The following is a 27,772-nucleotide window of genomic DNA, read 5'->3' on the forward strand; positions in this document are numbered from 1 at the left end:
GCTAGGAGAGAAGGACTTTAAAAAAAAAAAAAAGAAAAAAAAGCAGTTTGCTAGGGGAGGCCGGGGGTGGGGGGTGGGGAGGAAGGTCTCGGGAAGCCAGTCTTCCCAGGGGGTGTGTGAGGGCGAGAAAATCGCTGAGCCTAGCGAGGCATGCTGTCTAGAGGTTGGAAGCCTTCTTCCCGCCCTTTTTCCCCACTGTCTTCCCTTGATCCGGCTGGTCTCTTCCTCCCCAACTCAAGTGGCCGCTTTCCCCCTCAGCCTAGTCTTTCTCCCTGCAACCTCCCTTCCCTTCCCTTCCCTTCTCCTCCCTCCCCAGCTCCTCCACGCCCGACCCAAGCCATCGCCTTCTCATCTCAGCCCAACTCGCCTCCCACGCTGAGAAAAGTCGAGCGAACTTTCCCTCTACACACTACTCACAGACTACCTCCGCCTCAGGACGCTCCGCCTGTGGGCGCATGCTCAGTGCGTTCCAACGGCCGCCCCACCCGACTCCGCGTATCCCCCCTCCCTTCGGCTCGGGTCTCAGAACCCGAAGGTTTCGTCAGGGTTCGACGCGCATGCTCAGTCTCTTTACGGAAGCCGGTTAGGGAGGAGTTGGGGTGGGGGGGTGGGGGGGAAGAGGAGGCGGCCTCTAGGGCCTCGGGAGGAGGAGGAGAAGGGGGAGGAGGAGGAGGCTAAAGCAAAGGGAGGAAAGACACGGACCCGAAGCAACGGCGGGACGGTTAGCACCATGAATCCGTTGTGACGCGCGACTAGAGCGGTGTCGGGGAGGAAGGAGAGGAGTAAGCAGCAGAGTTCTTCGCCATGAACCTGAGGGGCCTCTTCCAGGACTTTAACCCAAGGTGAGGCCGCGCAGCGCCCCCCGGGAAGTGAAGGGCCAGAGACACCGGGAGGGAAGAAGCAGGAGGTGGGGGAAACAGCGAGAGCAGCTTCGGGGGACCACGAAAGAGACCCTGGGATTCGATCTGTGGGCCCCTCCGCTTTCTCTTCTGCTATTTAAGTCCTTTCCTGGAAACGACCCTTTTTCTCCTTCATTCTTCTCCTCCCCTGACATTACCATCAATTCCCCTCACCCCTCCTAGGCCAAGCGTAGACTGTCTGCTTTCAAGTTGTTTGTCAGTTTACACACACACACAGAGACACACAACACACACAGAGACACACACACACAACACGGCCAACAGACCGCTTCCACGCCTCCCCCCCCCCCATTGTTTTCACCACTTCCTTCTCCTTCTCTTGTTCTTTCTTTCTCCCACCCCCTCTGCCCTCCAGGGTTCAGCATCAAACCTCTTTCATTTCTCTCACCCTAGTGTTACTACCCTGCTCTCTAGCCTTACTACTCTAAACCCTTATGGTCTTCCTTGATTTTTCAGCCCTGTGCTTTGATCTTCCCTATTTTTTCTTCCATTTATTTATTGATTTTGCTAAATTTGTATATGGAACCCAGCCTGGAGTTGATGGCAAGATATACTGGTACTTGCCTTACATAGCATCTTTTAATGAGAAACTTAGAATTTTCCATCTTCTTACTTCACTAGACAGCTTGGTAGGTACTGCTAGAGCCTTCCCTCTACGATTATCTCCCATTTACAATAGACATAAACATATACATACATCCATGTATGCAGTTGTTTGAACCATGTCTTCCTCATTAAACTGAGCTCTTTGACAGCAGATTATGATTTTACCCTTTTTTGAATCCCAGCGCTTAGCACAATACTTGGCACATAGCATGGGCTTAATAAATGCCTGTTGACTGACTGATTGACTGACTGACTGAATCGAGAACTAGGTTCCTTATTTCACAGATGGAAAAAACTGAAGCAGAGAAGTCATGCTTTTCCTCATCAAATTAGTGATGAACTAGGCTATGGTGTCTTCCTATATACAGCAATGCCTCTGTGGGGAACCTACACTCCATATTCTAAGCAAAGGTCCTGGGGCAAGAAAAAGGTCACTGGAAATTTTGTAATATAGAGGCATATGGCTTAGGTTGTAGTGGAGTGTGTGTGTGTGTGTGTGTGTGTGTGTGTGTGTGTGTGTGTGAGAGAGAGAGAGAGAGAGAGAGAGAGAGAGAGAGAGAGAGAGAGAGAGAGAAATAGGCTGCATCATTGTCAGCCTCATAGGTATTTGTATGAGTACTGGAGAACTTTTTCAATGCTTCAGAAATGAGTTTCCCACTACTACAGATGCCACTAAGAGCTAATGGTTGATCCCCATTCATTCATTCACCAAACATGTTAAGTGCCTGCTGTTTGCAGCGCATTGTGTTAAGGGGGAGGGGAAGAGTATACAAAGTCTAAATAAAACATAGGTTCTGTCTTAAGTGGATCTACCAAAGTGGGAGATGGGGAGGGAGGATTGGAACTGGGATAAAACATACATCACATGCTAAGTGCATTAGGGAATTTCAAAACAATCGAGGGGTACAGGGAAGACCTCTTGGAGAAGGTGATGTCTGAGGTGGGCTTTAAAGGATGAAGTAGAAATTTAGGATAAGATAGGTTGGGAGGGGTGGACCTCCCGACTTAAGGAATACTGCCAACAGAGGTGTAGATGAGGAAGAGGTGCAGCTTGAGTTAGGGATTTAAAGGAGAACAGAGACAGTAGCTCTTCCTTGAGGACAGCCTACGGTGCCTAAAGAGAAGTAGAATAAAGTTATATGACATAGGATGGGGGGGGCATGAATTCAAGAAAGAGGAGTTTGACCCTGATTTGCTTGGCAGTATGTTTGAGGAGTGGCGTGATGCTGTATGCATACAAACAGAAGAGTTCTGGCAATATAAAGAACGCATTGAAGGGGCGGAATCAGAAATGAAGTGCCAAAAAGTAGTGGGAGTTTCTTTAGTGGAGATAATGAGAAAACGAATTAAAAACGGAACCAGTGGCAAAAAAACACTAGTTCAGGAGCTGAGGATCAAAATCCAAATCTTCTGTGATCTTGGGAAGATCATTTAATCTCCCTGGACCTCTGTTTCCTTCCTTATCGGTAAAATGAAGGACTTGGACTAGATAAGATCCAGGGGCCCATCCCGCTCTAGAGCTAAGATCTTAGGAACCTGCTCTATGGCCCAGGGCCACTCCTCTGTTTGTCTTAGTGGTGGAGGGAGTTGGATCTCTTACCAGAAATGGGACAGTGATTGTACAGTACTACGCTGCCAAAAACTGTCCCGAATTTGTTGGATAATAATCCACCAATTCAGAATTCAAAGGGAATTGGAAGGAATTAGCTATGGTATAGCTCTGGGTTTGGAGTCAGATGACCGGGGTTCAGATCCTTGGCTCTGTGAGACCTGGGATATAGATGATCTCCAAGGTCCCTTTCAACTCCCAATCTGTGAGCCTCTGACTAAGGGTACTAGCAAGGAGAACTTTGCTGCTGCAGCTACAAAAACATTAGCAGGAGGGGGCTGGGGGGGGGTTATTTTTTAAACATTTTTGGGATGTGGAGTTTCTTCTGAGATCAGTATAAGAAAATTTCATATCCCCAAATAGGCATATGGCAATCATCAACTTATTAATTATTTTAATCCTCCTTCAAGCTACACATTCTTGAAAAGTTTAACTATCTTTTGTGTTGTATTTTTGTATTGGCACACTTTGAAGTCATTAAGAATGAACTGGGTTGTAGAGATTCCAAGAGGTGTGTTATTTTTCTCCTCTTGAAACTAAAGATTGTTGATTTGTAATGTTAACAAATCAAGAGTTTTACATCAGTTTAGTGGGATTAGAAGGCATAGAAAGGCTGCAGTGGGCACTCCTTCAGACATATACTTGGTGTTATTCAACACCAATTCAACAAACATTGGGCCCTAACTAGGTTCCAGGAATAGCAGTAACGTGGTACAGTGAATAGAGTTATGGGCTTTGAGTAAGGAAGACCTCAGTTCAGTACCACTAGGATAGAGTAGCATAGTGACCATGGACAAGTTAACCTCAGACCATTCCCTAGGAACTCTGTCCATAACATAATAGATGTCTGCCTTGATTGGTGTTTCCAACTGTGAGCTGGTAGGTATGGATGCACCAGGTATTCTGCTAGGTATGGAAAGATGAAAAAATAAACTCATTCCTTGCCTTTACCCTCAGGGGACTTACTATCCAATGCTGAATTAGGGAGAGAGCCTGTGCTGAAGAGCCTGTGTCCCTGCCTTATAATGCTCAGTTTTAAAAAGGTGCTATACATGTAATAAAAAGAATACTGGAATATCAGATTGCTTGCCATCTTGGGCAGAGGCGATGGGGGAGGGACAGACGGATGGAAGGAGAGGGGAGAAAAAACTGGAACTCAAAATCTTAATAAAAATGAATGTTGAAAAAATGTCATTACATGTAATTGGTAAAAAATATATATATTATTTACATAAAAAAGGAAGAAGACTCAGTTCTGGTTCTGTGAAATTTGCCATTGATAATAATTAAGTCACTCTCTTTGGACCTCAATTGTAAAACAGCAGCGTTTGATTAGATCAGGAATTCTTAACCTGGATTCCATATACTTTTTTTTTTTTAGTGAGGCAATTGGGGTTAAGTGACTTGCCCAGGGTCACACAGCTAGTAAGTGTGTATTAAGTGTCTGAGACCGGATTTGAACTCAGGTACTCCTGACTCCAGGGCCGGTGCTCTATCCACTGCCCCCTGGATTCCATATACTTTTAAAATATATATTAGATAGATAGCTATAGATAGCTGTATTTCTGTATAGTCGATTTCCTTTGTAAATCCATATATTTTATTTTATTTCATTTTATGCATTTTATAATATTCTGAGGAGGCCATAGATTTTACCAGACTGATGGCCCAAGGCATCCATGACTCCAGAAAAGGTTAAGAACCTCTGAACTAGATGATCAATAAGGCTCCTCCTGGCTCCAGTACTCTAAGAAGCAGTGGTGGTCTCATGCTCCCTCCAGAATCCTACACTCTAGTAGCCTTTAGGGGAAACCCCATGCTGGTATTTTCAACTACTATTTTCAAGGAGTCCTGAAGCATAGGTATCCCATACCTTCCCCCACCCCCACCCCTATCAGAAACAAATAGTCATTATATTGCATGGGAGAGGCCCAGAGCTCTGGCAGGTTCCTAAACTCAACAGTGGACCCAGATTACTCCAGCCTTCTGAGTCTGGAATAGCTTTCTCCCCCCCCCCTCACCCCCACCCCATGCTATAGGAGTTGAAGTGACCAGGATATTTTTTTCAGGTTAGGGCTGATACTGGTTTCCCAGCACTCAAATGGGCAGGCTGTGTTACCAGGTAACAGCTGTGAGCCTATTTCCAGCATCATGAAATTCTTTTCACAGTTACTCTCTAGTTTCACAGCAAGTTAAGACCTGCTGAATCAGATATGTTGGCTTCATCAACAGTCATTACCTGCATGAATGAGGCTTTCTAATGGCTGGGGCATACCCTAGTCATAGCATTTCCAAACCTCAGTTCAGAGTAGCTACTGGTTTACAATGTATCCAGAGCATCAGTGTAACTACTTTAGTCCTTTCCTAGAATCATGAGAGCTGGAGATTCCTTACTGCTTCAGAGATACTGCAGGGGATGAAAAAAGGCTACCTAGTATCTGTGGCCTAAGAGCCATCTTTGGGACTTCTGAAGCATGTAAACTCTAAGATAGAACTGAGATCTTGGCATCCTCTGGGGTCAGCATCGTTCTGATATGGATTGTTAAGTGAAGCTGAAGGGGGAAGGAGCCCAGATAAGAAGAGAGGACTCAGCTAGTCCTTTTAAAAACTCTTTTAAAGCCATGTCAATATAAATAAACGTGAATAGGTGTCATCAAAATATTTATGTTTCTAGGGGCAGCTGAGTGGCTCCGTGGATAGAGCAGGGGCCCTGGAGTCAGGAGGACCTGAGTTCAAATTTGGCCTCAGACACTTAACACTTACTAGCTGTGTGACCCTGGGCAAGTCACTTAACTCCAATGGCCTCACCCCCCAAAAATGTTTCTAATGGATAATTTTTAAAAATGGCATAGCTAGGTTTAAATGACTTTAAATGTAATGATTTTTCCACCACTGTTTGTAAAAGGACTGTTGAGAGGATTGAGTAATACATCATTGGATCTATTATACCTTCTTCATTTTGTAGCTGAGCAAACTGATGCCCAGAAAGGTGAAGTAACTTGCCCAAGGTCTGGTATGTAGTAACAGAGCTGAGATTTGAACTCGGGTTCTAAGACTTGAAATTCAGCATTCTTTTCACTGTGACCTACTACAGAGTCTGGCCCCCACCCCCACCCCCTTCCCTTCCCTATCCCTAGCACTAGGAATACAACAGAGTCAAAGAATCTATAGAAAATCAAGCAGGTTTCATATTCTACATGTTAAAAGTTTTAATTCTATCTTGAACCTATGTGGATAAGTAATAGCTTGGTCATTCAGTAAAACGAATTTTGCATAATTAGAATATAAAATATATTGAATAAATGGACCTCCATCATCTACTTCTTGAGCAGCAACTGAATTGACTGAATCAGGTGTAGTATTTTTTTCTCCAGTTCTATAGTTTTTGGTCATTCAGTCTGTAACCATTAGCAGCTACTATGTACCAGAAACTGTACTAAATGCCAAGGATACACACACATACAAAAGATAGTCTTCACCCCATCTCATGATCTAATGAGGGAGATAACAAGTAAGCAAATATGGACAACCAAGCTATAGACGGGAGAAACTGGAAATAATTAACAGCAGGAAGGCACTGGAATTAATTGGGGTTGGGAAAGGCTTCCTGGAGAAGCTGGGACTTTTATTGGTATCTGGAGAAAGCCAGGGAAGGCAGTAGGTGAAGATGAGGATGTAGAACAATCCTGGGAGCTGAGCTATGGAGTATCTTAGTCGGGGAACAGCCTGAAGGACATAGCATTGGAGCAGAGTAGGATGTAAGAAGGCTGGAAAGGCAGGAGGAGGCTAGCTTATGAAGGACTCTGAACTCTGAACAGAGGATTTTGTGTGGGATCTTGGAGGCAATAGGGAGCCATTAAGAGTTTATCCACTTAGGGGTTTGGGTTGCGTCGAAGCTTTAGGAAAATCACTTAGGTGGCTGAACAGAGGCCTACCTTAGGGTCCTGGCAGTATCAGCGGAGGTGAAATTGACAGGCTTTGGTGACACATTGGAATGGGGGTGGGGGAGGGTTAGAGAGAGTGAGGAGTGGAGTTGACACCTAGGTTTTGAGTCTGGAGGACTGGAAGGAAGGTGTTGTTGCCTTGTACAGTAATAGGGAAGGCTTAGGGGCAAAGATAATGAAATCAGCTTTGGACAGGTTGAGTTTAAAATGGCCATTTGACATCCAGATGTCTGAGAGACAGTTGGAGATGCAGGATTGGAGGTCAGCAGAGAGGTTGGGGCAAACTAGGTAGATCTGAGAATCATCAGTAGAGAGATGGTCATTAAATCCACAGGGGTTGTGAGATTACTAAGCGAAGCAATACAGACAGAAGAGAAGAAAAACCAGGAAAGAAACCTGAGGGACACCTGTGGTTAGAGGATGAAGATCCAGCAAGGAGACTAAGAAGCAGTGGTCAGATAGGGAGGAGGAGAACGAGGAGAGAACGGGGTCCTAAAAGCCTAGAGAGAGGAGAGGATCAAGGAGGAGAGTGTGATCAACAGTGTCAAAGGCTGGAGAGAGAGAGAGGTCCAGGAAAATAAGCACTGAGAAAAGGTTGTTGGATTTGGCGAATTAAGAAATCATTGGTAACTTTGCAGAAAGCAGTTTCAGTGGAATGATGAGGTTGGAAGCTGGACTATAGAAAGTTAAGAAAAGAATGAGAAGAGGGAAAGTGGAGATAATGATTATAGATGGCCTTTTGAGGAACGTAGCCACAAAGGGTAGAAAAGGAATGGAAGGGTCAAGTAAGGACTTTCTGAGGATGAGGGAGGAATGGATGTATTTATAGGCAGCAGGGAAGGAGCTAGTAGAAAGGGAAATATTGAAAATGAGTGGTCATCTGGTGAAGAGGATCACTTGAGCTAGTAGACGGATTAACACCTTGGGAAGGAGTAAGGCCACCTCTTCTTTTTATTTTGTGAATATTAAATGAAAAATATACATATCAAGAAACCAAAATCAAATATGCTATCTGTCATCAACGGAGCAGTGAGGTGGTGCAGTGGGTAGAGTACTGGGCCCGGAATCAGGAAGATTGTCCTTCAAATCGGGCCTCAGACACTTACTAGCTGTGTGACCTTGGGCAAGTCACTTTGCCCTGTTTGTCTCAGTTTCTTCATCTGTACAAAGAGCTGGAGAAGGAAAAGGCAAACGACTCCAGTATCTTTGCCAAGAAAAGCCCAAATGGGGTCACAAAGAGTTGGACCTTACTGAACAACAACAAAAATCAAAAATCTTATCATCAGAAACCTAGTATTTGAAGTAGTAAGAAACTCTTGAAAGTATTATGCAAATATCTGCGGGGCTGTCATGTGAAAGAGAGATCAGACTTGTTGTACTTGGCCTCAGAGATCAGGCCTAGGGTCAGTGGGTGTTTTCTTTTGATGAAGGTATGTCCTTCCAGAGCCACGTTGTAATGATTTCACATTTGCCTCATTGCATTCAGATATGTAGTTTGGCTTGCTTTGTGTATTTATGTGCAGATATTTGAGGTTTTTCTCTTGCCGGCAATTTTATTGGCTTTTGTCTTTTGAATTGCTGGGCATCTCTATTGCTATTCCTCCCACATTGCAGCTTACCCTTTATGGTTTCTAGTTTGCTGTAGGTAGGGAGACTGTCCTCTCCATCTCCCTTCCTTTTCAATTTAAAATTCTTCTAATTAGATTTGCAAGACTCTAGGCAAGTAGACTCTTACCAGCCCCCAAATCTCCCTGGCCAGGAGCCCATTACTGCTATATTTTAAGCTGTGATTCAGAAGTCCAAATCCTGTTCTCAGATACCATCTTCTTAGCCAGCTGTTCATTTGGTTGGGGGATCTCACCCCTTCCCTACCCTTCCACGTGGTGTTGTTTTTAATCTCTTATCTCAAACCGCCTATAAAAAGCAAAGTCTTCCCTATAACAACCTTAGTGATATTTCACTGCAGTCAACCTGATCACTTCTAGAAATTAACCCAGAAGCAAGTAACCACATTATGTCATACGGAACTTTCGTTTAAGGAGGTGCTTTGATTCTAGCCTAGACTCTGCAGGCCAAAAACCACACACAGACGAAAGTACATAAATCCAAATGACTGTTGGCCTTTAAAGAAGTCCCCTTGGGACACTGGGTATACACTTAGTTCAGCGATGCTGCCATCACTCAAAACCTTTTGAAAAAATCTTCTTTGGAAACAACCCTGAGCCTGGGTAGGAAACCATAGTGGAATCCGTGGCTTGACAGTCACTCCTTAAATGTCAAGCCTGAGCAGAGTAGTTATACTTTTCTTGAATGTAAGCATACCTGTGCTCTTGAAAAGTGAGCAAGGAGATGAAGGAAGCAGTCTTAGAAGTGTCTCAAAATTCCCGGAGTTCGGTTTCCTAGTCTGAGAACTTGGCATTTATTTCCATTTGCCCTAAGTGATCACACGTAGAGCGGCAATATATGAGACATTAGGATTTAGAAAATATTCATCAAATCACATCAAAACCTTGATTTAAATTCCAGAACCACCTAGGCTCCAAATGGTAATTCAAAGTGAGTACGTCTTAATCTGAGCCATTTGTTAGTGTCGGCTGCTTATACTCAGAGTATAAAATATGGGTAAAAACATTTCCTTGTTGTTACCAATTTAAGTAATTGTGTTTCCCAATATTTAATTCACTTACACAGATAGTCTTTTAATTCTGTCAGCTCTTGTGTTCTCGGTATATAATTTTGGTTTTATGGTATACTTTAATACTGAGGTGTCATCTTCACTAAGGGCCTGCCAAATCAGATAAAAGTATCATTGTGGGGTGGGGGGAAAGGCGGGGGCAGCCAGGTGGTGCAGTGGATAGAACACCAGAGGACCTGAGTTCAAATCCAGCCTCATACACTTGATACTTACTAGCTGTGTGACTTTGGGCAAGTCACTTGACCCTCATTGCCCAACCAAAAAACAAAAACCAAAAAGATCAAATGAAGGGGGCAGCTAGAAGGGGCAGTAGATAAAGCACTGGCCCTGGAGTCAGAAGGACCTGAGTTCAGATGTGGTCTCAGACACTTGACACTTACTAGCTGTGTGACCCTGGGCAAGTCACTTAACCCTCATTCCCCCCGCCCCCCAAAAAAGTATCATTGGGAAAGGTTTAACAAAGTAAATAAAAATGCAGTAACAGCACAGATAATATTCGTTTGAGGTTGTTTTCTAAATCACTATGTCTCCCACAGGGATATGTTTCTAGTTGAGTTTGACACCATTGGCTTAATATACTTCCTCATTAGTATATAATACACTTTTGCATCTGGAATTAAACCCGTTGAAATTTTCTGTTCAACAACTTTCTTTCCTGTTCACAAAGTTCTGCTTCTTTGTGGCAAGAATAGAGATGTCCTTCTAAATGAGACCATTTGTCATTGAAACTCAAGCCTAAAAATTTCATCGAGAAGAATCTAGTATCTAAAGATAAAGTATACATTTAGTGTTGTATACAAAGTGTTAGCACCCAAAGAAGGAACAAAGAATATGAGGAAATATGCGGAAAAAATCGTAGGCAGAGATGCAGAATGAAGCAAGGACATCCTAATCTATGTACCAAGTACAGGTAAGTAAAGGAAGGCAACTTGGGGCGGGACCCCTCCACTTTGGATTTAGCACGGCAGACAGCTGCAGTGTCACCTCTGTTTTTAAGGAAGGGATGGGGTTAGGAAGGAGCCCTGGGATTTCATGGGTAGATGGAACTCCTAGATAAACTTCTCTCCTAATGCAGGGCAGCAACTTCTCTGCCCCTCTGAGTTTGAGAGAGTTGGCTGAAACACTACGAAGTTGGGGCAGGGACTTCCCCAGGGTTACACAGCCAGGACGTGTCAGAGAGAGATGGGAAGCCCACCCAACTCTCTTTTGGCATCAGGGAAGTCTGAGCAGGGCAGAGTATGGCACAAAGGCATACAGCTTGCAGACAGGGATTATGCTGATTTGTCTATATCTGCCCACTGTATTCAAACAGAACATATTCGTTTAGAAAAGGCAAGGGGAAAAAGAAACATTCATTGTGTTCTTTGCCACCACCCCCCCCCATCTCTGCTTGAGATAGGAGTTGGGAGTGAGAAGACTTCTCTTCCTGGAGAAGAGGAGGGAGAACAGACACAAGGGCTTTTATGTTTTGGCCAAGGCTCTGTTGGCTTCCCAAAAGGCATTACTGACGACTGGCTCTTCCTTCTGGCTCTTTTTATTCTTTTCATCCTATTCACTTGTGAAGAGGAAAAGCCAGGAAGTAGAGACCTGAGCAGAGAGCTCCATCTAAGTTTCTGCAAAGCAGAAGCCTTGTGATAATGGCACATTTATATAGCCCTGTAAGCTTTACAAATTGCTCTGTCCACATCAACTCAGTGAGTAAGTTAATGCAAACATTAGGTCCGTTTTACAGAGTAGGCAGCTGAAGCTTAGAAAGGTGAATGGATTTGTCCTAAGTCATATAAAAAACAGCAGGTGTCAGACCTAGGATTCGAACTTAGAACTCCTGACTTAAGGCCAAATGTCAGTACTGCTACCATTTAGTGACACTGGAGGATGTAGGTTGTTTTTTACAAGGTGAGATTGGACCCCTTTTAGCGATTTCATTGGAAAACCCAGGTTTAAAAATCCTAAGAAATGACATAAGCTCCAACTAAATCTGATTCTGCAGGATTTTTTATGCTTGAGGAAAATCACCATAATGATTATACATATAGGTCTAGTACTTAGTGAAATCTCTTTTTAGAATTAAAGTATTATATGATTTTTTTTTTCTTTGTGGTAAGTTTTTGTTCTTGTTTTTGTTGTGGAAAATTTAGATTGCAAGTAATTAAAGTCAGGATGACTAAATGAGACTTTAATTGAGATTGGTATGGGGGTTTATACTCTAATTTTATGTCCTTTCTAATACCTCATTAAAATTCTATATAAATATTTTTGAGATATCAATAGGGGCAAGTTTTAATTACCTCAAGTGAATTGTGATTATTTTGTATATTCGTGTTTAATGTTAGGTTATGAACATGGCTTTTGATGTTTTTTTTTCTTTTACAGAAGTTTTAAGCATGGTTTAATTAATGCCTTTTGTTTTTACCTCCTGGTCATTTTTTAATATGCCCTTCCACTTCCAGTGAGTCTTCCCTTTTAACAAAATAAAAAAAAGTTAAACAAAACCAATCTCCACAGCCCCAGGTAGGGAATATTTTTATGCTTCAAGGAACCTAAATTTTCTCTCTCACAATGTCAATCATGGTTTCTTTGCTAAAGGGAATTCTTTTCGATTGTTTTTTCTATCTCTCTTTTTTTTATAAAGTAAATTCCTCATCTATGCTTGCCTGCTGCTGTTTTCTGTGCTGCTGGCCCTTCGGCTAGATGGCATTATTCAGTGGAGTTACTGGGCTGTCTTTGCTCCAATATGGCTGTGGAAGTTAATGGTCATCGTTGGTGCATCAGTTGGAACTGGAGTCTGGGCACGTAACCCCCAGTATCGGTAAGAATGCTTTATCAGAGAGAATGTGTGATTAGATTCTTATAAGTTTAGCAGAGATAACTGCATGTCATAGATATGTGAATGATTTTTAAATTTACTAAGAAACCCTTTTGTGTATATGTAAATATTATGGTTGTTAACAAGGCTGTGATATAAAAGCGTATCATAATTTTATGTGAATTCTTTTTTCTTCACATAAGGTATGGAGCTGCATTTTAAAAAATAATCTTTCTGATACAGAGCATGTAACTTGTAGAGGGGAAAAATGGGATAGTCATCTGAGCATAAACCTGGAGTATTTTTTTTTCTATTTTTTGAATCATAGAGTAATAGAATGTTGCGGCTGAAATGGATCTTAGACATCTTCTAGTTAAATCCTCCCATCTTGCAGGTGAGAAAACTGAGGCCTATAGGGATGAAATGGCTGAGCTGGGGCTAGAACCCAGGCCTCTTGCCTCTCAGTCCAGTGTTACTCCACTCCACTGAACTGCCTTTGCATTTTCTTGTTGATTTTTTGCTAAAGTGAGAGTAATTAATTCTACGTGTTTACTGACTTCTCTAAGGTTTTAGGAAAAAAAAAAAAACAGTTTCTAAGCAGTTCTCAATTCAAGAGTGGGCAGCATTTGTAAGTTGCCCAGCTATCCCTTCTCTCCACCCCTTCCCTGGTACTTGCTCAGCTTTTCTAGAGATACTAGAGGCTTTAAAATTGTACTACAGTAGACTATCATTTGCAGAGTTTCTTATTTACTGATAAGCTCATTGTGGCCCAGTGCAAACAATGCTGGCTTTAAAGTCAGAGAACTTGGGTTCAAATCCCAACAGTGCCAACAACTGATGCCACCCGTGTGACTCTGAGCAAGTCACTTAACCTCTCCAGGCCTCAGTTTCTCCCTCTAACACTTGTGGTATTTGGACTTCTAAGGCCCTTCCAGCTCTAAAACTGTGAACCTAAGATACATAAATGGGTAGGAGGCTGTGGTAATAGTCCCAGAAAAGAAAGTTACACTTGAATTTAGAGTTGTATGCAAAATTCCCAATGGCAGCATTTAGACTTGGTATATAATGTCATCTTTAATCTTCTATGGCCATTGGTGGGACAAGGCTCACAAGACAGTGAAGCATCTGGTGGTGTTTTGCTTATGAGTATTCTTACATTCTTCATTGGTAGAGGGAGTTCCTCACCATGAAATCTCAACACCAGTGAAATCACAGCCCCAGGCCCCAAAAAGGAAAAATAAAACAACGAGCTGCCAAGGTGAGCCAGTCTACTTCGGTTGTCTGAGCTGTCATCTGATTCCATGTGGGTGGTTCCTTTACATGTGTAAGATTCCATTGAAGAAACTAAGTTTAGTTAAAATTTTTCTTACTTTTCTTCCTATGATTACGACATTTGGTACTGTTTTGCAATAAGGCTCTTAAAGCATTCTAAATTGCTCAGCACACTTATTTTTAACAGAAATTTGAACTGAGATATTTGGTGTTTTCTTTTTTCTTCCCCTCATGACCATTTTTAGAGCAGAAGGAGAAACCTGTGTGGAGTTTAAAGCCATGTTAATTGCCGTGGGCATTCACCTGCTCCTGTTGATGTTTGAGGTTCTGGTCTGTGACAGGATTGAGAGGGGAAGCCATTTCTGGCTTCTGGTCTTCATGCCGCTGTTCTTTGTCTCCCCAGTATCTGTTGCAGCCTGCGTATGGGGATTCCGACATGATAGGTCACTCGAGGTAAAGTTTCATAAACTTAAAGTGGATGTTTTACAGTAAAACCTTTGGTTACTTATTTTATCTTGAATTTCCTTCCAATCATTTTAGTGTAGTTGAGTGTGTGTGTGTGTGTGTGTGTGTGTGTGTGTGTGTGTGTGTATGCGCGTGTGTGTAAGAACACAAGATGGCAATAATAATAATAATATCCTTTTCTTACCATTTTAAAAAGTGTACACAAAGTAATAAAATGATCTGTCAGAAAATTATGCAGATTTTTATATTTAAAGTTGTTTATTTGACCTTCAACTCTAGCATTTTAAAATATTTTATGTTCATCAAATTGACTAAATTTCTGTTGTTCCTTCCCTTTGAACTTCTTTCTTGACTATGTAAAGAGTAAATTTCAATAGGCACTGTTTAAAGACAGTAGAGAAAAATTTCCCATAAGAATCTAACCACAACTATACTAGGAAGGACTGCTACAACCTACCTGACAAGTGTTTATTTAGCCTCTCCTTAAAGGCGTCTGATGAGGAGAAATCCACTACCTTCTGATGACCATCTGAGGCAATCTGTTCCACTTTTAGATATCTGTAATTGTTAGCATTTTTTCCTTACATCAAGCCTGAATTTTTCTCTTTCCACTGTTTACATATTGCTCCTGGCTCTGAGGCCATGCAAGTATACCTCTTGTATGTAACAGTTCTTCAAGTACTTGAACATAGCTGTCATGCTGTAGCCTACACCCATCAGTTTCTTTTTCTCTAAGCTAAATTTCTTCGTTCCTTTCATCCAGTCCTCTGATGACATGGTCTAAAGGCTTTTCACTATCCTGGTTGCCTTCTCTGAATACTCTCAAGCTTAGATCAATGTCTTTTCCTAAAACGTGACTTTCAGAACTGAACAAAGTACTCTAAATATGGTCTGACCAGGGCAAAGTATAGCATAAATTTCACCTCCATAATTCTGGCAACTGTGCCTTTCTTAATGCCTCCTAAGATGATCACATGAGCTTTTTTGTTTGTTATAGCACATCAACTCCTTGAGCTTTTAGACCATCATTCTTCCCCTTTTTTTCAAAGCTAGAGAGAAACCTTTTTCACAACTCCCTTATTTTGTACTAGTAAGGTTGTTGGGTTATTTTTTTAACCCAAGCATAACACTTTACATGTATCTCTAATAAATGCCAACTTAGTAGATTTGGCCAAAATATTTTAGCCTGCTCAGATCTTTTTAGATCCTGATGCTGTTGTCTAATGTGTTAACTATCCCGTCTAACTTTGTGTTAGATGGCATATTTTTTGGATTTATAGATAAGTTTTTATCCAACACATTGATAAAAATGATAAATAGCACAGGGCCAAACACCAATCCCTGGGCCAAGTTGACAGTGAACCATTAATGACTATTCTTGCCATCTGGCTATTCACCAAGTTCCAGAGCTACTAAGCTGTAGCATCTTCTAGCCCACACTTTCTCATCTTGTCCATGATAAAAGCATGAGAGTCTTTGTCAAACACTTTGCTTGTAACTAAGTAAACTATAATTACAGCATTCCTCTGATCATCCACTGGTCCAGTAAGGCTGTCAAAGGAGCAAATTACGATATTCGAGAATGAGCTGTTCTTGTTGAAGCCCTTCTGGCTCTTTGTGATCACTGTTTCCTTTTTGAGATGTTGCCTAACCATCCTTTTGAGTAATATGCTTTAGAATTGTGCCAGAAATTGAGGTCAAGCTCATTGACCTATAGTTTGCAGACTTTGAAATGAATTTTTGGTAATATCTTTGAGAAAGTAAATGTAAACACAAATGCTAGCAGTGTTGCACACTGAACAGTTATTTCCAGCTGTAGAGTTGGAAAAAAACCTTTTCAGAGCCACAATCTTGGCAGCCCTACCTACTAGAGGTTAAAACATGGCAAAACCTGCCTGTCTCTTATAAGGATTGTGTGTTTGCCCTCTTTGTGCCTATCAGTGTAGTATTTGGAATGTTAGGAGAGGGCTTTGATAAAGAAAATACTACTATGTGTTATGAGAAAGTGGTTTGCTAGCCAGACATGGAGGAGAGACTAGGTGCTTATACAGTTCCTTTCTCACCAGTTTGGCATGTTTCATGTTCTGATAGTTGATTGTACTAGGAAACTATTCTGCCATGTGGCAGGAGTTCTTATCAGACTAGAGAAGCACATGCTAAGGCCTCTTTTACTTAGAAGAGCAGCATTAATTTCCTTCATGATACAGCCTGGACTAATCACCTCCCCCCCAAAACAAACAAACTACACATGAATTCTTTTTCCTGACACGTAAGCCTAATAAGATATGAGAGGCTAAACACTGTACCGTTAGCAATGCAAGGTTTATACTTACATTTCTTTGTACAGGAAAAATCTTTTTTGAGTTGAGTCCTAGAAGATTTAGAGGCAAAAGCCTTCAGTTAAACTTGTTTCATTCTAACTAGAATGTCTCACAACCATCCTAATTTGGTCCATTACCAGTTCATGTTATCCAGCCTCCTCATTGCAGCAAGGCAGCCCTTTTCTTTGTTCCATAATTGATTCTCTGTCTCCCAACAGGAGCTGTTCGAACGTTATTCTCCTCCTGACCTTCAAGCTCCTCACACCTACTCCTTACCATTCTCTACATCAGCTCCCTCTTCTCCCATTCTCTTCATCTCAAAATCCTTTGACATCATCTCCCACTCTCTCTTTTTCTCCAGTCCCTGACAAAGGCCAACACTCTCAAGGCCAACCGACCTCTACATGGGCACTTGATCTTATCCCCTCCCATCTTCTCCCACAGAATGCATCCTCACTCATCCCCCCTCCAGTCTTTAACCTCTACTTATCAACTGGTTGTTTCCTGGTTGCTTTCAAACATGCCCAAGCCTCCCCTATCCTTAAAATTCTGCCACTTGACCACACCATCCCCTCAAACTATCATCCTGTATCTCTCCTCCCTTTTTGAGCCAAAGTCCTTGGAAAAAAATTCTCTCCATTTGCTCCGTCTCCTTCCTGTCTTCCCACTCATACCTCATCCTTTTTCAGTCTGGCTGCCAACCTCATCACTCAACTGAAACAGGTCTCTCCAGAGTTTCCATTGATCTCTTAAATACCGATTTCATGGTTTGTTCCCAGTCCTCATCCTTCTCAACCTATCTGCTGACCGCCCCCTCCTTTGGAATACTCTCTCCTCTCTGGGTTTTCCTGAGGTGACTCTCTCTGCTTCTGCTCCTCGTGAGGATTCTTTGCTAGCTCATCATCCATATCATACCACTCATGTTGGGGGCGTTTCCCAGACTTCTGCCCCGGACCCTCTTCTCTCTTCCCTCTACCCCCTCTCTCAGTAACCTCATCACTGCCGTGGGTGTAACTATCACAGCAACAGCTCCCAGACGTGTCTGTCTAGCCACTGTCTCTCTCCTGTCCTTCAGTCCTACTTTGCCAGTTGCCTTTTGGACATTTCAAGCTGGATTTCCCAGGGATGTCTTAAATTCAGCACATCTAAAACGGAACTCGTTATCTTTCCCCTAAGCCCTCCTCTCTTCCTGAGGAAAGGGACCACAATCCTCCCAGTGTCCAAGTTCCTAAACTTGCCATTGTCCTGGACTCCTCCCTCTCCCTCATGTCCAGTCGGCTTTCAAAGTCTTTCTCGGCATCTCTCAGAGGCAACCCCTTCCTTCCATCCACGTAGACTTAATTCAGACCCTCAGCACCCCTCATCTGGATCCTTGCCTCATCCCTCTCCAGTGCAGTCCATCCTGTGCTGCTGCCAGTCATTTTCCTTAAGCACAGATCTGACCATGGGGTTCTCCCCTACTCAGTTAGTCCCAGTGGCTTCCTGTTGCCCTTGGGATCAAATATAAAGGTCTCTCTCTAGCTTTTAAAGCCCTACACAACCTGGTCCCACTGTAGCTTTGCAGCCTCGTTGGACATGACGGTTCCCTCTCCCTCCAGCCTAACTGATCATCTCTTGGTTTCCCACACATGATATAGTATCTCCCACTACTGTGCCTTTGTGCATATGCTGAGGCATACACACATGATCAGGGCTTGACAATCTACTTATGCCTGGAATGTATCACCTTTTTGCATCCACCTCATAGGGTTTCTCTCCCTTTAAGACAAAACTCAGCGGGGGCAGCTAGGTGGCGCAGTGGATAGAGCACCGGCCCTGGAGTCAGGAGTACCTGAGTTCAAATCCGGCCTCAGACACTTAACACTTACTAGCTGTGTGACCCTGGGCAAGTCACTTAACCCCAATTGCCTCACTAAAAAAAAAAAAAAAAAAGACAAAACTCAGCAACATGTGTCGAGCCTTCCTGATCTACTTGTGCCCTTCCTCCAAAACTGCCTTGTATTTAACTACTTTGTACAGATTTGTATTTATTCTGTTTACATTTATGCTTTCTATGCTTACATATGCATTTACTGTCTCCCTCTTTAAAATGTAAGTTGATTGCAAAAAGGGATTTTTTTTCTTTTTTTTGTACATGTATCACCAGGGCCTATCACAGAACCTGGCACATAGTCGCCACTTAATAAATGCTTGTCGATTGGTTGAGAATGGATAGGCTAGAAAAAAAGAAAAACATGGAAAATAGTTGAGATATTAAGAATCTGTTCTTGACTGACCATTATGTCTTTATAATAATTTAGCTTAGAGCCCAGTCTGTTAGGAAGCTTGGCTAAATTTATCTTTTTAAAAAAGTGCTCTCAAAAATACTGCCAAGTATTTGTATGAGAATGTGCAATGTCATGATGCCACTTACATTGATTGTAATTTTTGTGAAGTTCATAGATACTTTATACTTTTGGTTGTTTGGGAGTTAGGGATGGGAAGGGATCTGGACCCGAGATTTTATGGTGATGGGGAAGTGAGGGAGGAGTCAATCTTGTGGAAATTCCTTCCACCCATGCAGATTGATTGGCAGCTGTTCTGTAACTTATAGTCAGAGCTGCCTAGGGCACTGAGGGGCATCACATAGTGTGAGTCAGAGATAGAACTTGGACCTAGGGCTTTCTGGCTTAAAGGTTGGCCCTCTAGCCATTATACCATCCTGCCTCTCTTTTATTATGTTAACCTTTTCAAAATACAAACTGTACTTGAAGTTCCTCAGTTCTAGATTGCCAGATGGCTGACTTAAAAAGCCTGAATAAACAAATCTTTCCCTAGACCTGTAATCCTCATCAGTCCCCTCCCTCTGTGGTAGAGACCACAGCCCCTCCATGCCTTCTCTTTTTCATTTCTTGTGTATTTCACCCTTTAAATTAAAGATTTACACATTGGAGATGTGAACATTAGACATGGAGCTCTCAAGTTGCCCATATTTTACACATTATACTTTGTTATGTGACTTATCTACCTCCTTCCGTTCTTTCTTCTTGATGAAAAATACAATTAGAGCAAAATTTGAAAAATGTGAGGCCCTCCCCCCACCCCCTTTACACCTTATCCTGGGACCTACACACAGACTCATGCCCCATCACTGGTGCAGTCATGAAGTTTCTGGAGCCAAGTTTTATTCATTGTAGTATCATGTCCAAAGAGATATAGAATAGAAGATTGATCATGATCATGACTTGGATTTTCCAGACAGTTTATTCATGGCTTAGGTCCTGGGATTTGCCTCCTGCCTCTTTTAGCTCAGAGAACATTGGTCTCTGCCTACCTATTTACTGAAATTGCATTCTCTCAATTTACTCCCTTCCTTCAACGAAATGAAATGACATGGTATATTCACGTAGCCTACAGCCCCCTGCCCAGGGAATAAAGGGCCAAGGAATCTATTCCAAACGATGCAGGGAATCTGCAGGATAGAACTGTATGTCAGATGGATTTATTACAGCACACTACCTCTCTGCTGCCTGCCTTACTTTCAACCTGGGCGGTGAGAAGAATGACAGTGTCTGAGTGAGTGAGTTGAGTGAATGTCAATTATCCCCATCTTGTTGCTGTCTGTCCTTGCTCTCCAGTAATTTTCAGTTTTGTTATCAAATAACATTTTTTTCTCCGTTCTTAGTTAGAGATCCTGTGCTCTGTCAACATTCTTCAGTTTATATTCATTGCCTTAAGACTGGACAAGATCATCCATTGGCCCTGGCTGGTATGTACTTTGTCTCTTATTTGTAACTGCTTTTTAAACCCTTGCCTCAGTTAATTGGTGTAAAGTTTACTTATAATTCCCTATTCAGTTAGTCAAAGGGAAGGAAGCAAGTGAAGAAAAATGAGTCACAACTATCATAAGTAAAGGTGGGCTTCACAGGCTTCACTTAAATTCTTTGGTGTTGAGTCTCTCATTGGAAACCATTATTGAGTGCTGGTTTATATCTGTTGCTCACTTCTAGGTATTCTTTGTATGAAAGAAACATTAGTGTTAGGGTACTGTGAGATCATGAGTGATATAGTAACCATGACAACATAGAATTTCTAGTCTTAGACACCAATAAGAAAAAGCAATTAGTGATTCTGAATTAATTGTGTGAAAGGTCACGTTTCCAATTTCTTCTTCATCCTATGATCATAGACTTATTAGAGCTGGAAGGTACCTTAGAGGTCATGCACTCCAACCTCTTCATTTTATGGATGAAGAAACTAAGACCCAGAGAGGGGAAAGGACTTGACCAAGATTACACTGCTAATAAGAGGCAGAGCCCTAAAGCACGACTCATTTATAAGCCCTGATCATGCGTATGCCTTGGCATATGAAGCAGTACTGTACAACAATAATTAGACAGTGTAGTACAACAGAAAACATACTGGGCCTGGAGTCAGAAGAGAGTTCAGATCCCGAGGCTGGTCATTTTATCTTCCTTCTATTCTGTGTGTATCTTATATATGTCTATTGATTTACATGTTGTTTCATCCATTAGTATGTAAGCTCCTTGAGGGCAGGGACCATGTTTTTGCCTTTCTTTGTATCCCCATTGATCAGCACAATGCCTGTCACTAAGGAAGCATGTACAAATTATGTTAATTAAGTACTACCTGTGTGATCTTGGGCAAATCACTTAAGCTTCCCAGGTCTCCGTTTCCTCATTTGTAAAATGAGTAGTGCCAGAGGAGATGAGATGGCTTCCAAAGTCCCTTCCAGTTCTATATCCATGTTCCTAGGAAAGAACAAGTAATAGGGGGAAATATTAATCATATCTCTTAAAAATCCACACAAGAAAAGAATCAATAAGGGCATCTATAAACAAAATCCCTGGAGAAGACAGTACCAAAACTCTGCAACAAAATAAGCTCTCAAGAGTAGCGGCCAAGTAGGTGAGGGCAAATGCTAATCCCATACTGGAACCCTGTTGTGGCCCTCTCTCTTCATTTCATGAGCTGGGTTGAGCATTTGTTAACAAGGTACTTTTAGCACAGTCTAAAGACAGACTCATCTCATCCTGAATTCATCAGAAGGGGCAATGAATGTGACCATTCCAGCATCTGCTTGGAAAATTCGTTTAAAGCAGAAGAGTTTTTAACCTTTTTGTGTGCCATGGACACAATCATGTTTATCAGTGCACAAAGTAAAGTACATCAAGGATTATAGAAGAACCAATTATATTGAAATACCAGTATCAAAATATTTTTCAAAATTTCCAGACCGTGGAGTTGAGAACCCATTCAAAAGTCAGAAGTTCTGAAGAACAATCTCACATTTTGAAAAGGCTGAAGAACATGAGGCCTGTAGGGATGTTGCTTGGAAAAGAGCATGTTAGAATTAGATCAGGAGGAAGTCTAGTTGTTTATGCTCAGGATCAACTACCTACCTGACAAGGTTTTAATAATGGTATGTGTTAGAACACTATGAACAAGTAAAATCTATTATATAAGCGCAAGTTTTTTGTTTGTTTGTTTTGTTTTTTACAGGGCAATGGGGGTTAAGTGACTTGCCCAGGGTCGCACAGCTAGTAAGTGTCAAGTGTCTGAGTCCAGATTTGAACTCAGGTACTCCTGAATCCAGGGCCGGTGCTTTATCCACTGTGCCACCTAGCCGCCCCCCAACAAGTTATTTTTTTAAACCCTGCTAATGTCACTCGAGACTTATAGTGAAATTTACCAAGGCCTACTACAAGAGACTTAATCCATAATCTTTCTTCTCCAGGTTGTCTGTGTTCCTCTGTGGATTTTGATGTCCTTTTTGTGCCTGGTTGTGCTGTATTACATCGTTTGGTCCGTCTTGTTCTTACGCTCTATGGATGTGATTGCAGAACAAAGGAGAACACACATAACAATGGCTATCAGCTGGATGACAATTGTGGTACCACTGCTTACATTTGAGGTAGCAGCTATGTTCTGATGCTCATTGGTAATCTGTTGTGATCCAGAAAGTCAGATGTTCAGTTTTCTGATATCAGCCTATAAAAATAGGAAAGCACTGTTCTTTTTTCTTGCCTTAATGACAAAGACATCGTGCACTTAACGAGAACAAGAAGGATAGGTTTTCTGTGGAAAATGCTAGCGTTTAAAACTTACAAATTTGGCAACTTCCACTGAAGTCCTCTCATGCTAAACCATGGTATGGAGGGTGACCCTGCAGCCTCTGAGGCTAGGTCAGTGGAGTGTAAGCTCTAGCAACTTCTACTGATCTAGAAAGGCTTTAAGAACTGGCCCAACTTCAGATTGTTCAGCTATTAATCTAGCTGATGTCAGAAAGTCTCATCACCAAACAGAGATGAATGGTCTGGGGCCATAGCAACTCATGGCATCATACTAAGTTATGGAGACTTTGGATCTGCATCAGTGGACTAACTGAACATGTGCACTGATGAAGTCACAGATTTTTGAAATACAAAAATCCTGACAAACAGGATTTTTAGCTTTGTGTAGGCAGCTAAGAAATAGAGAAATCCAAAAGGTGGATTTTTTCTTAAAGGTCCACAGGGTTCTGATTGTTCCCTTCTCCACCACCCAGTGTTAGTAATGCTAGACTTGCTATTGCTTAACAGATCTCTTGCTTCTGATTTCATCTGCCTTTTTTTAACGTTTCTGAACAAATTATGTTGAAAACTTTTTCTTTTAGATTCTGCTAGTTCATAAACTGGATGGCCATAATGCATTCTCATGTGTGCCTATCTTTGTCCCACTTTGGCTTTCATTGATAACTCTAATGGCAACAACATTTGGACAGAAAGGAGGCAATCACTGTAAGTCAATATGTTGGCAAATACTTAAGGGTTTTCAATTTCGATCAGCTGTCTTATATGACAACTTTAACTGCGCTATTTAAAAAGGTGTGAGGCAGCATGATGTAGTGGACAGAATCTACCTTAAAAGCCAAGAAGACCTGGGTTCAATTCCCACCCCTAACACATACTGGCTGAGTGACATAGAGTAGGCCAGAGGCTTCAAACATGTGACCCACAACATTCCCAAATGCAACAGCAGAAGCAGATTGAAATGCCATTAGAAAGGACTGAATGAAATAAGTAAAAATACAACAATACTTAACAATACATTTTGCAATTAAAAATCCTTATGTGGCCCCCACTTCTATTTGATATGTGATAAGTGGCCCCCACTTCTATTTGAATTTGACACCATCTATCTAGCTAAGTCTATTAAGATTACAAGTTGCATAGAAGGTGCCAACTTACATTGGTAGAGGAAAAATAGCCTCATCTGGAAGTTTTCTCTACCAGTGAAGTCACAGATCTTGACTCTATCCCTTGTGAGGAAAAAAATGGGGATTTCATATATGAGGGACAAGGCAAGTTCTCATTGGTGGTTAGGAATTGGCAGAATTTTTTGTTAAGTCAAGAATCCTTTTTTTTAAAAAAAAGACTTTTAGCTTCCATTTTTGCATGGCATTCTGGGAACTTCACATGGCTAATGTGTACAGTCCCATATCCCAGGAATCACCACTGCCTGAGCCAGACACAGATATTCTACTAGAAGCCACCTAGGAGCTAAGGTTGAGCTGACTTTTCTCAGCTTGCAAAGGTTAAAACCTTTGAAAAAGGTTGAAACCCCTGTGATATGAGGGAAACAAGGAATCACCCTTCCTCATTTTCCAGAGCCTCTGGACCCTTTTTTTCCCCCTAAGTTTAAAGTTGTTTATTTAGGGCTGAGGTTCTTCCCTGGGGGATCCATGAACTTGTTTATTTTATCCTAAATGTTTTGATAACTACATTTCAGTGTAACTGGTTCACTTTGTAATTCTGTGTTTTACTTCATACATTTAAAAACATGATTCCAAGAAGGGGGCTGTAGGCTTCAGCAGACTTCCTGAGGGCTTTCACAATACCAAAAGGGGCTAAATCCCTGATAGACAGGAAGAGTTTTTACTTTCCGTTTTGGATATTGAAATGCCTTGAATGGTCAGGTGGGAAATAAGAGATGTTACCAAAATGCTTGTGTGACTTGGGGATTTGACAGATGAGGAAACCCTCAAAGTGGCAAGTGGCCTGCTCTCCATCTCATTCACTTTGCTAGGTGTTTCTGCTTTATTTTCGGGGACTGTACTCTGGGGGGCGGTTTTATTTGAGGGATTGAGTGGTGCCTGTTGTGTCACAACTAACATGTCAATGGAAAAGTGTGTTGTTTTTTTAAAATTCAATCCAGAGCTAGTTTCTTTTTTTTTTTTTTGTGGGGCAATGGGGGTTAAGTGACTTGCCCAGGGTCACACAGCTAGTAAGTGTCAAGTGTCTGAAGCTGGACTTGAACTCAGAAACTCCTGAATCCAGGGCTGGTGCTTTATCCACTGCGCCACCTAGCCGCCCCAGAGCTAGTTTCTAATAGAAACCCTTTGATTCATTTGAAACAAATAATGTATCTTATTCTCACTTTGGAGGAATAAAGAGTAAGTAGAAGGACTTGTAGAAAGAAGACATTTCTACATATCTTAAGACAAGATGAATCCTTTATTTATCCTTGTGGTCATATTTCTGATTTTCCATTAGAAAATCCAAAAAAAAAATGCATAAATACCTTTTTAATAGACTGCATCACCAGAAACATTCAAAAAAATGAATTTTACTTGACCTGCAACCTAATTTTTTTGTATTGAATTCTTCTTTTCAGGGTGGTTTGGAATTCGTAAAGATTTCTGTCAGTTTCTACTTGAAATTTTCCCTTTTCTAAGAGAATATGGAAATATTTCATATGATCTACATCATGAAGACAGTGAGGAAACTGAAGAAACACCAGTCCCAGAACCTCCAAAAATTGCTCCTATGTTCCGGAAGAAGACTAGAGTAGTTATTACCCAGAGCCCTGGAAAATATGTTCTCCCACCTCCAAAATTAAATATAGATATGCCCGATTAAGTTGAAATTCAGGAATTAGATGGACTGTATGTGGCATAAAAGATACACAAGACAAATATCTTCTACATTACTTTGCATAAATTCTAAACTGGAACTGGAAATAGTCAAATCTTTTCATCTCATGCTTTGAATCAATATCACAGCCACTAGTGAACCATCAGTATGTAATATATAGATATTGACAGTTATTTTAATATATGTCTGTGTGTGAGAAAGCTTTCAAGACTGACACTTAAAAACCGTTTCTATCAGCAAGTTAAATAGATTTCGTAAGACTGAACAATGGGGTGCTTGCCTAGCTGTTTTTTAAATGCTACCATGCCTTTCAAAAGTAGTACTAGTCTCAATTGCAAAACATAATCTACAACCAGCGTGAATATCTCTCTATTCCACTACTTGTTTCAGAGCATCATATGCATTTTTAGCCTTGTTCCTGTTAAGATTTTCTTTGGGCATGCTCATAGCCATCTTTAATGATCTAACTGGTGAACCTTTCTAATGGAGTGACTCCATGCCTGTATAGTATTTATATGAACGTTTTAGCAATGTGTAATATATTCTGTTAAAATTCTAGTTCTGTACAGTATAATTATATTATGTTAAAGTATTTTTAAAAGCCTATATATGAAGATATATGTTCTATTATGAAAGAAGTCCTTTCAAAGTCTTTTAAAAATGTTAATGTGTGTCTGTCGGGTATGGGAACTTATTAAAGTAGTTGATGTGACCACAGAGACTAAAAATTGTATTGGTTTGAAATTCAGTTTTTTGTATATTTAAGTCTATACTAATCAATCAATGAAGACAATTTCAAAGCTTGATATATCACATTATCAGTAACCAGATTTAGGTACCAATTCCATTTGGAAACGGGTAGTTTTAGCTTTCATTTGCAATATGGCATTCCTGTCTTGCTGATGTGATACCAGACTGTACAGTTCTGTTATTTACCACTTTCAGGCACCACATCTGCAGCAGGTCTGATCTTAGAACACTGAAAATTAGAAATAAATGGTATGTCCATTTCTAAAAGGCTCGGAATCACCGTTTACAGATAATAGAAAGCATTAATTATCATTGGAATACTGAGAGTTGACTAAGGTGGGAGTTGGGAGGAAGAAACATACATCATAATTATGTTCATTTTAAGGTCGGAAATGACTTAGTGGTGATAGGTAATGCTATACACCAGTTCAGATGCTTTTACGAATGAATTGAAAAGTAATTTGTTAGTCTTATCCCACTGCTGAGAAAGTAAGAAATCAGATTCCTTCAGCATAACAACCTTTTGACGACAAATGAAAAGAACTGTTTGATACTTTTCCTCAGGATGTATCTGAAGGTGTTTGATTTGACAATATAGGCAACTTTTTTTAATTGTCTGAATTATGTTTAATGTAAATTATGTAAATAAGTAAAAACTTTGCACTGGCTAAGGACAGATATGTTCTGTTTGGGGGTGGGGGTGGGAATGTAGTTTTTCCAGTTTTGTGTGTAAAAACAAGCAAAAATTCACTATTTTCCCCTCTCCATAGCTGTTCAATAAACTGATTCCTCATTTTTCATGTGCACATTGTGTAGCTTGTTTTGTGTGATGGTCATAAAATACATTCGTTTTCTCCTTCTGACATGTTACCATAGTAAAACTACTCAGTCTAAGATGATGTGGAGGAGCCACTGGGGTGAAGCTATCATCTGATGGGTTATGATTGACCTCCTTTAAGTCAACACCCTCCCTAAATGTAGTAAGACTTCACTTGGCCTCAAATAGCTGGATGTCCCTTGGGCAATAAGGAAAGGGGCCACCCCACCCTCATCCTGCATCATACCCTGGTAGAGAACCTGATGTGAAATCATTCTTCATGACTTGGTCTAAGGCATCCAGAGCCACACAGCTCCTTCACTGGAGTCAGTTCAGGAAGTTGTTGACCTCAGTCCATCTGGAGATCCCATTCCACTTTGGGAAGTTTTTCCTTAACTAACAGCTGACATTTTTATAGTACCTTAAAGTTTATAAAGCACATTATCTTAATTGACTTATTGGATGCTGTGAGGTCAGTGCTATAGAATAGTAATTCTCTTTTTACAGATGAGCACACTGAGGCTTAGAAAGGTTAAGCAACTTACTTAAGGTCACTCAGCTGGTAGCATCCGAGACAAAATCTGAACCCAGATCTGCCTGACTTTGAGGCCAGTGTGCTATGCAAGTTGTCTCATCATTGTACCACTATCTC

At 41.3% G+C, this 27,772-nt stretch overlaps 1 protein-coding gene across 2 annotated transcripts; it reads left to right on the forward strand.

The window, feature by feature from the left end:
• Positions 1 to 621: 621 nt before the first annotated feature.
• Positions 622 to 27,107, forward strand: TMEM185A (transmembrane protein 185A). 2 transcript variants are annotated; one of them, XM_043974580.1, is made up of 7 exons: positions 622 to 842; positions 12,407 to 12,583; positions 14,098 to 14,305; positions 20,303 to 20,386; positions 22,376 to 22,552; positions 23,294 to 23,417; positions 25,294 to 27,107. In XM_043974580.1, exons 1-7 carry the CDS (start codon positions 805 to 807, stop codon positions 25,536 to 25,538), a joined length of 1,053 nt encoding a protein of 350 aa, XP_043830515.1. In that variant the 5' UTR covers positions 622 to 804; the 3' UTR covers positions 25,539 to 27,107. The 2 variants fall into 2 exon arrangements, with proteins under 2 accessions (XP_043830515.1, XP_043830517.1); XM_043974582.1 differs by lacking the exon at positions 622 to 842 and adding an exon at positions 12,909 to 12,974 and having other exon boundaries at positions 12,452 to 12,583; positions 14,103 to 14,305.
• The last annotated feature ends 665 nt before the right edge of the window (positions 27,108 to 27,772 follow it).

Source organism: Dromiciops gliroides, chromosome X (genome assembly GCF_019393635.1).
Source record: "Dromiciops gliroides isolate mDroGli1 chromosome X, mDroGli1.pri, whole genome shotgun sequence".
Taxonomy (NCBI): Eukaryota; Metazoa; Chordata; class Mammalia; order Microbiotheria; family Microbiotheriidae; genus Dromiciops; species Dromiciops gliroides.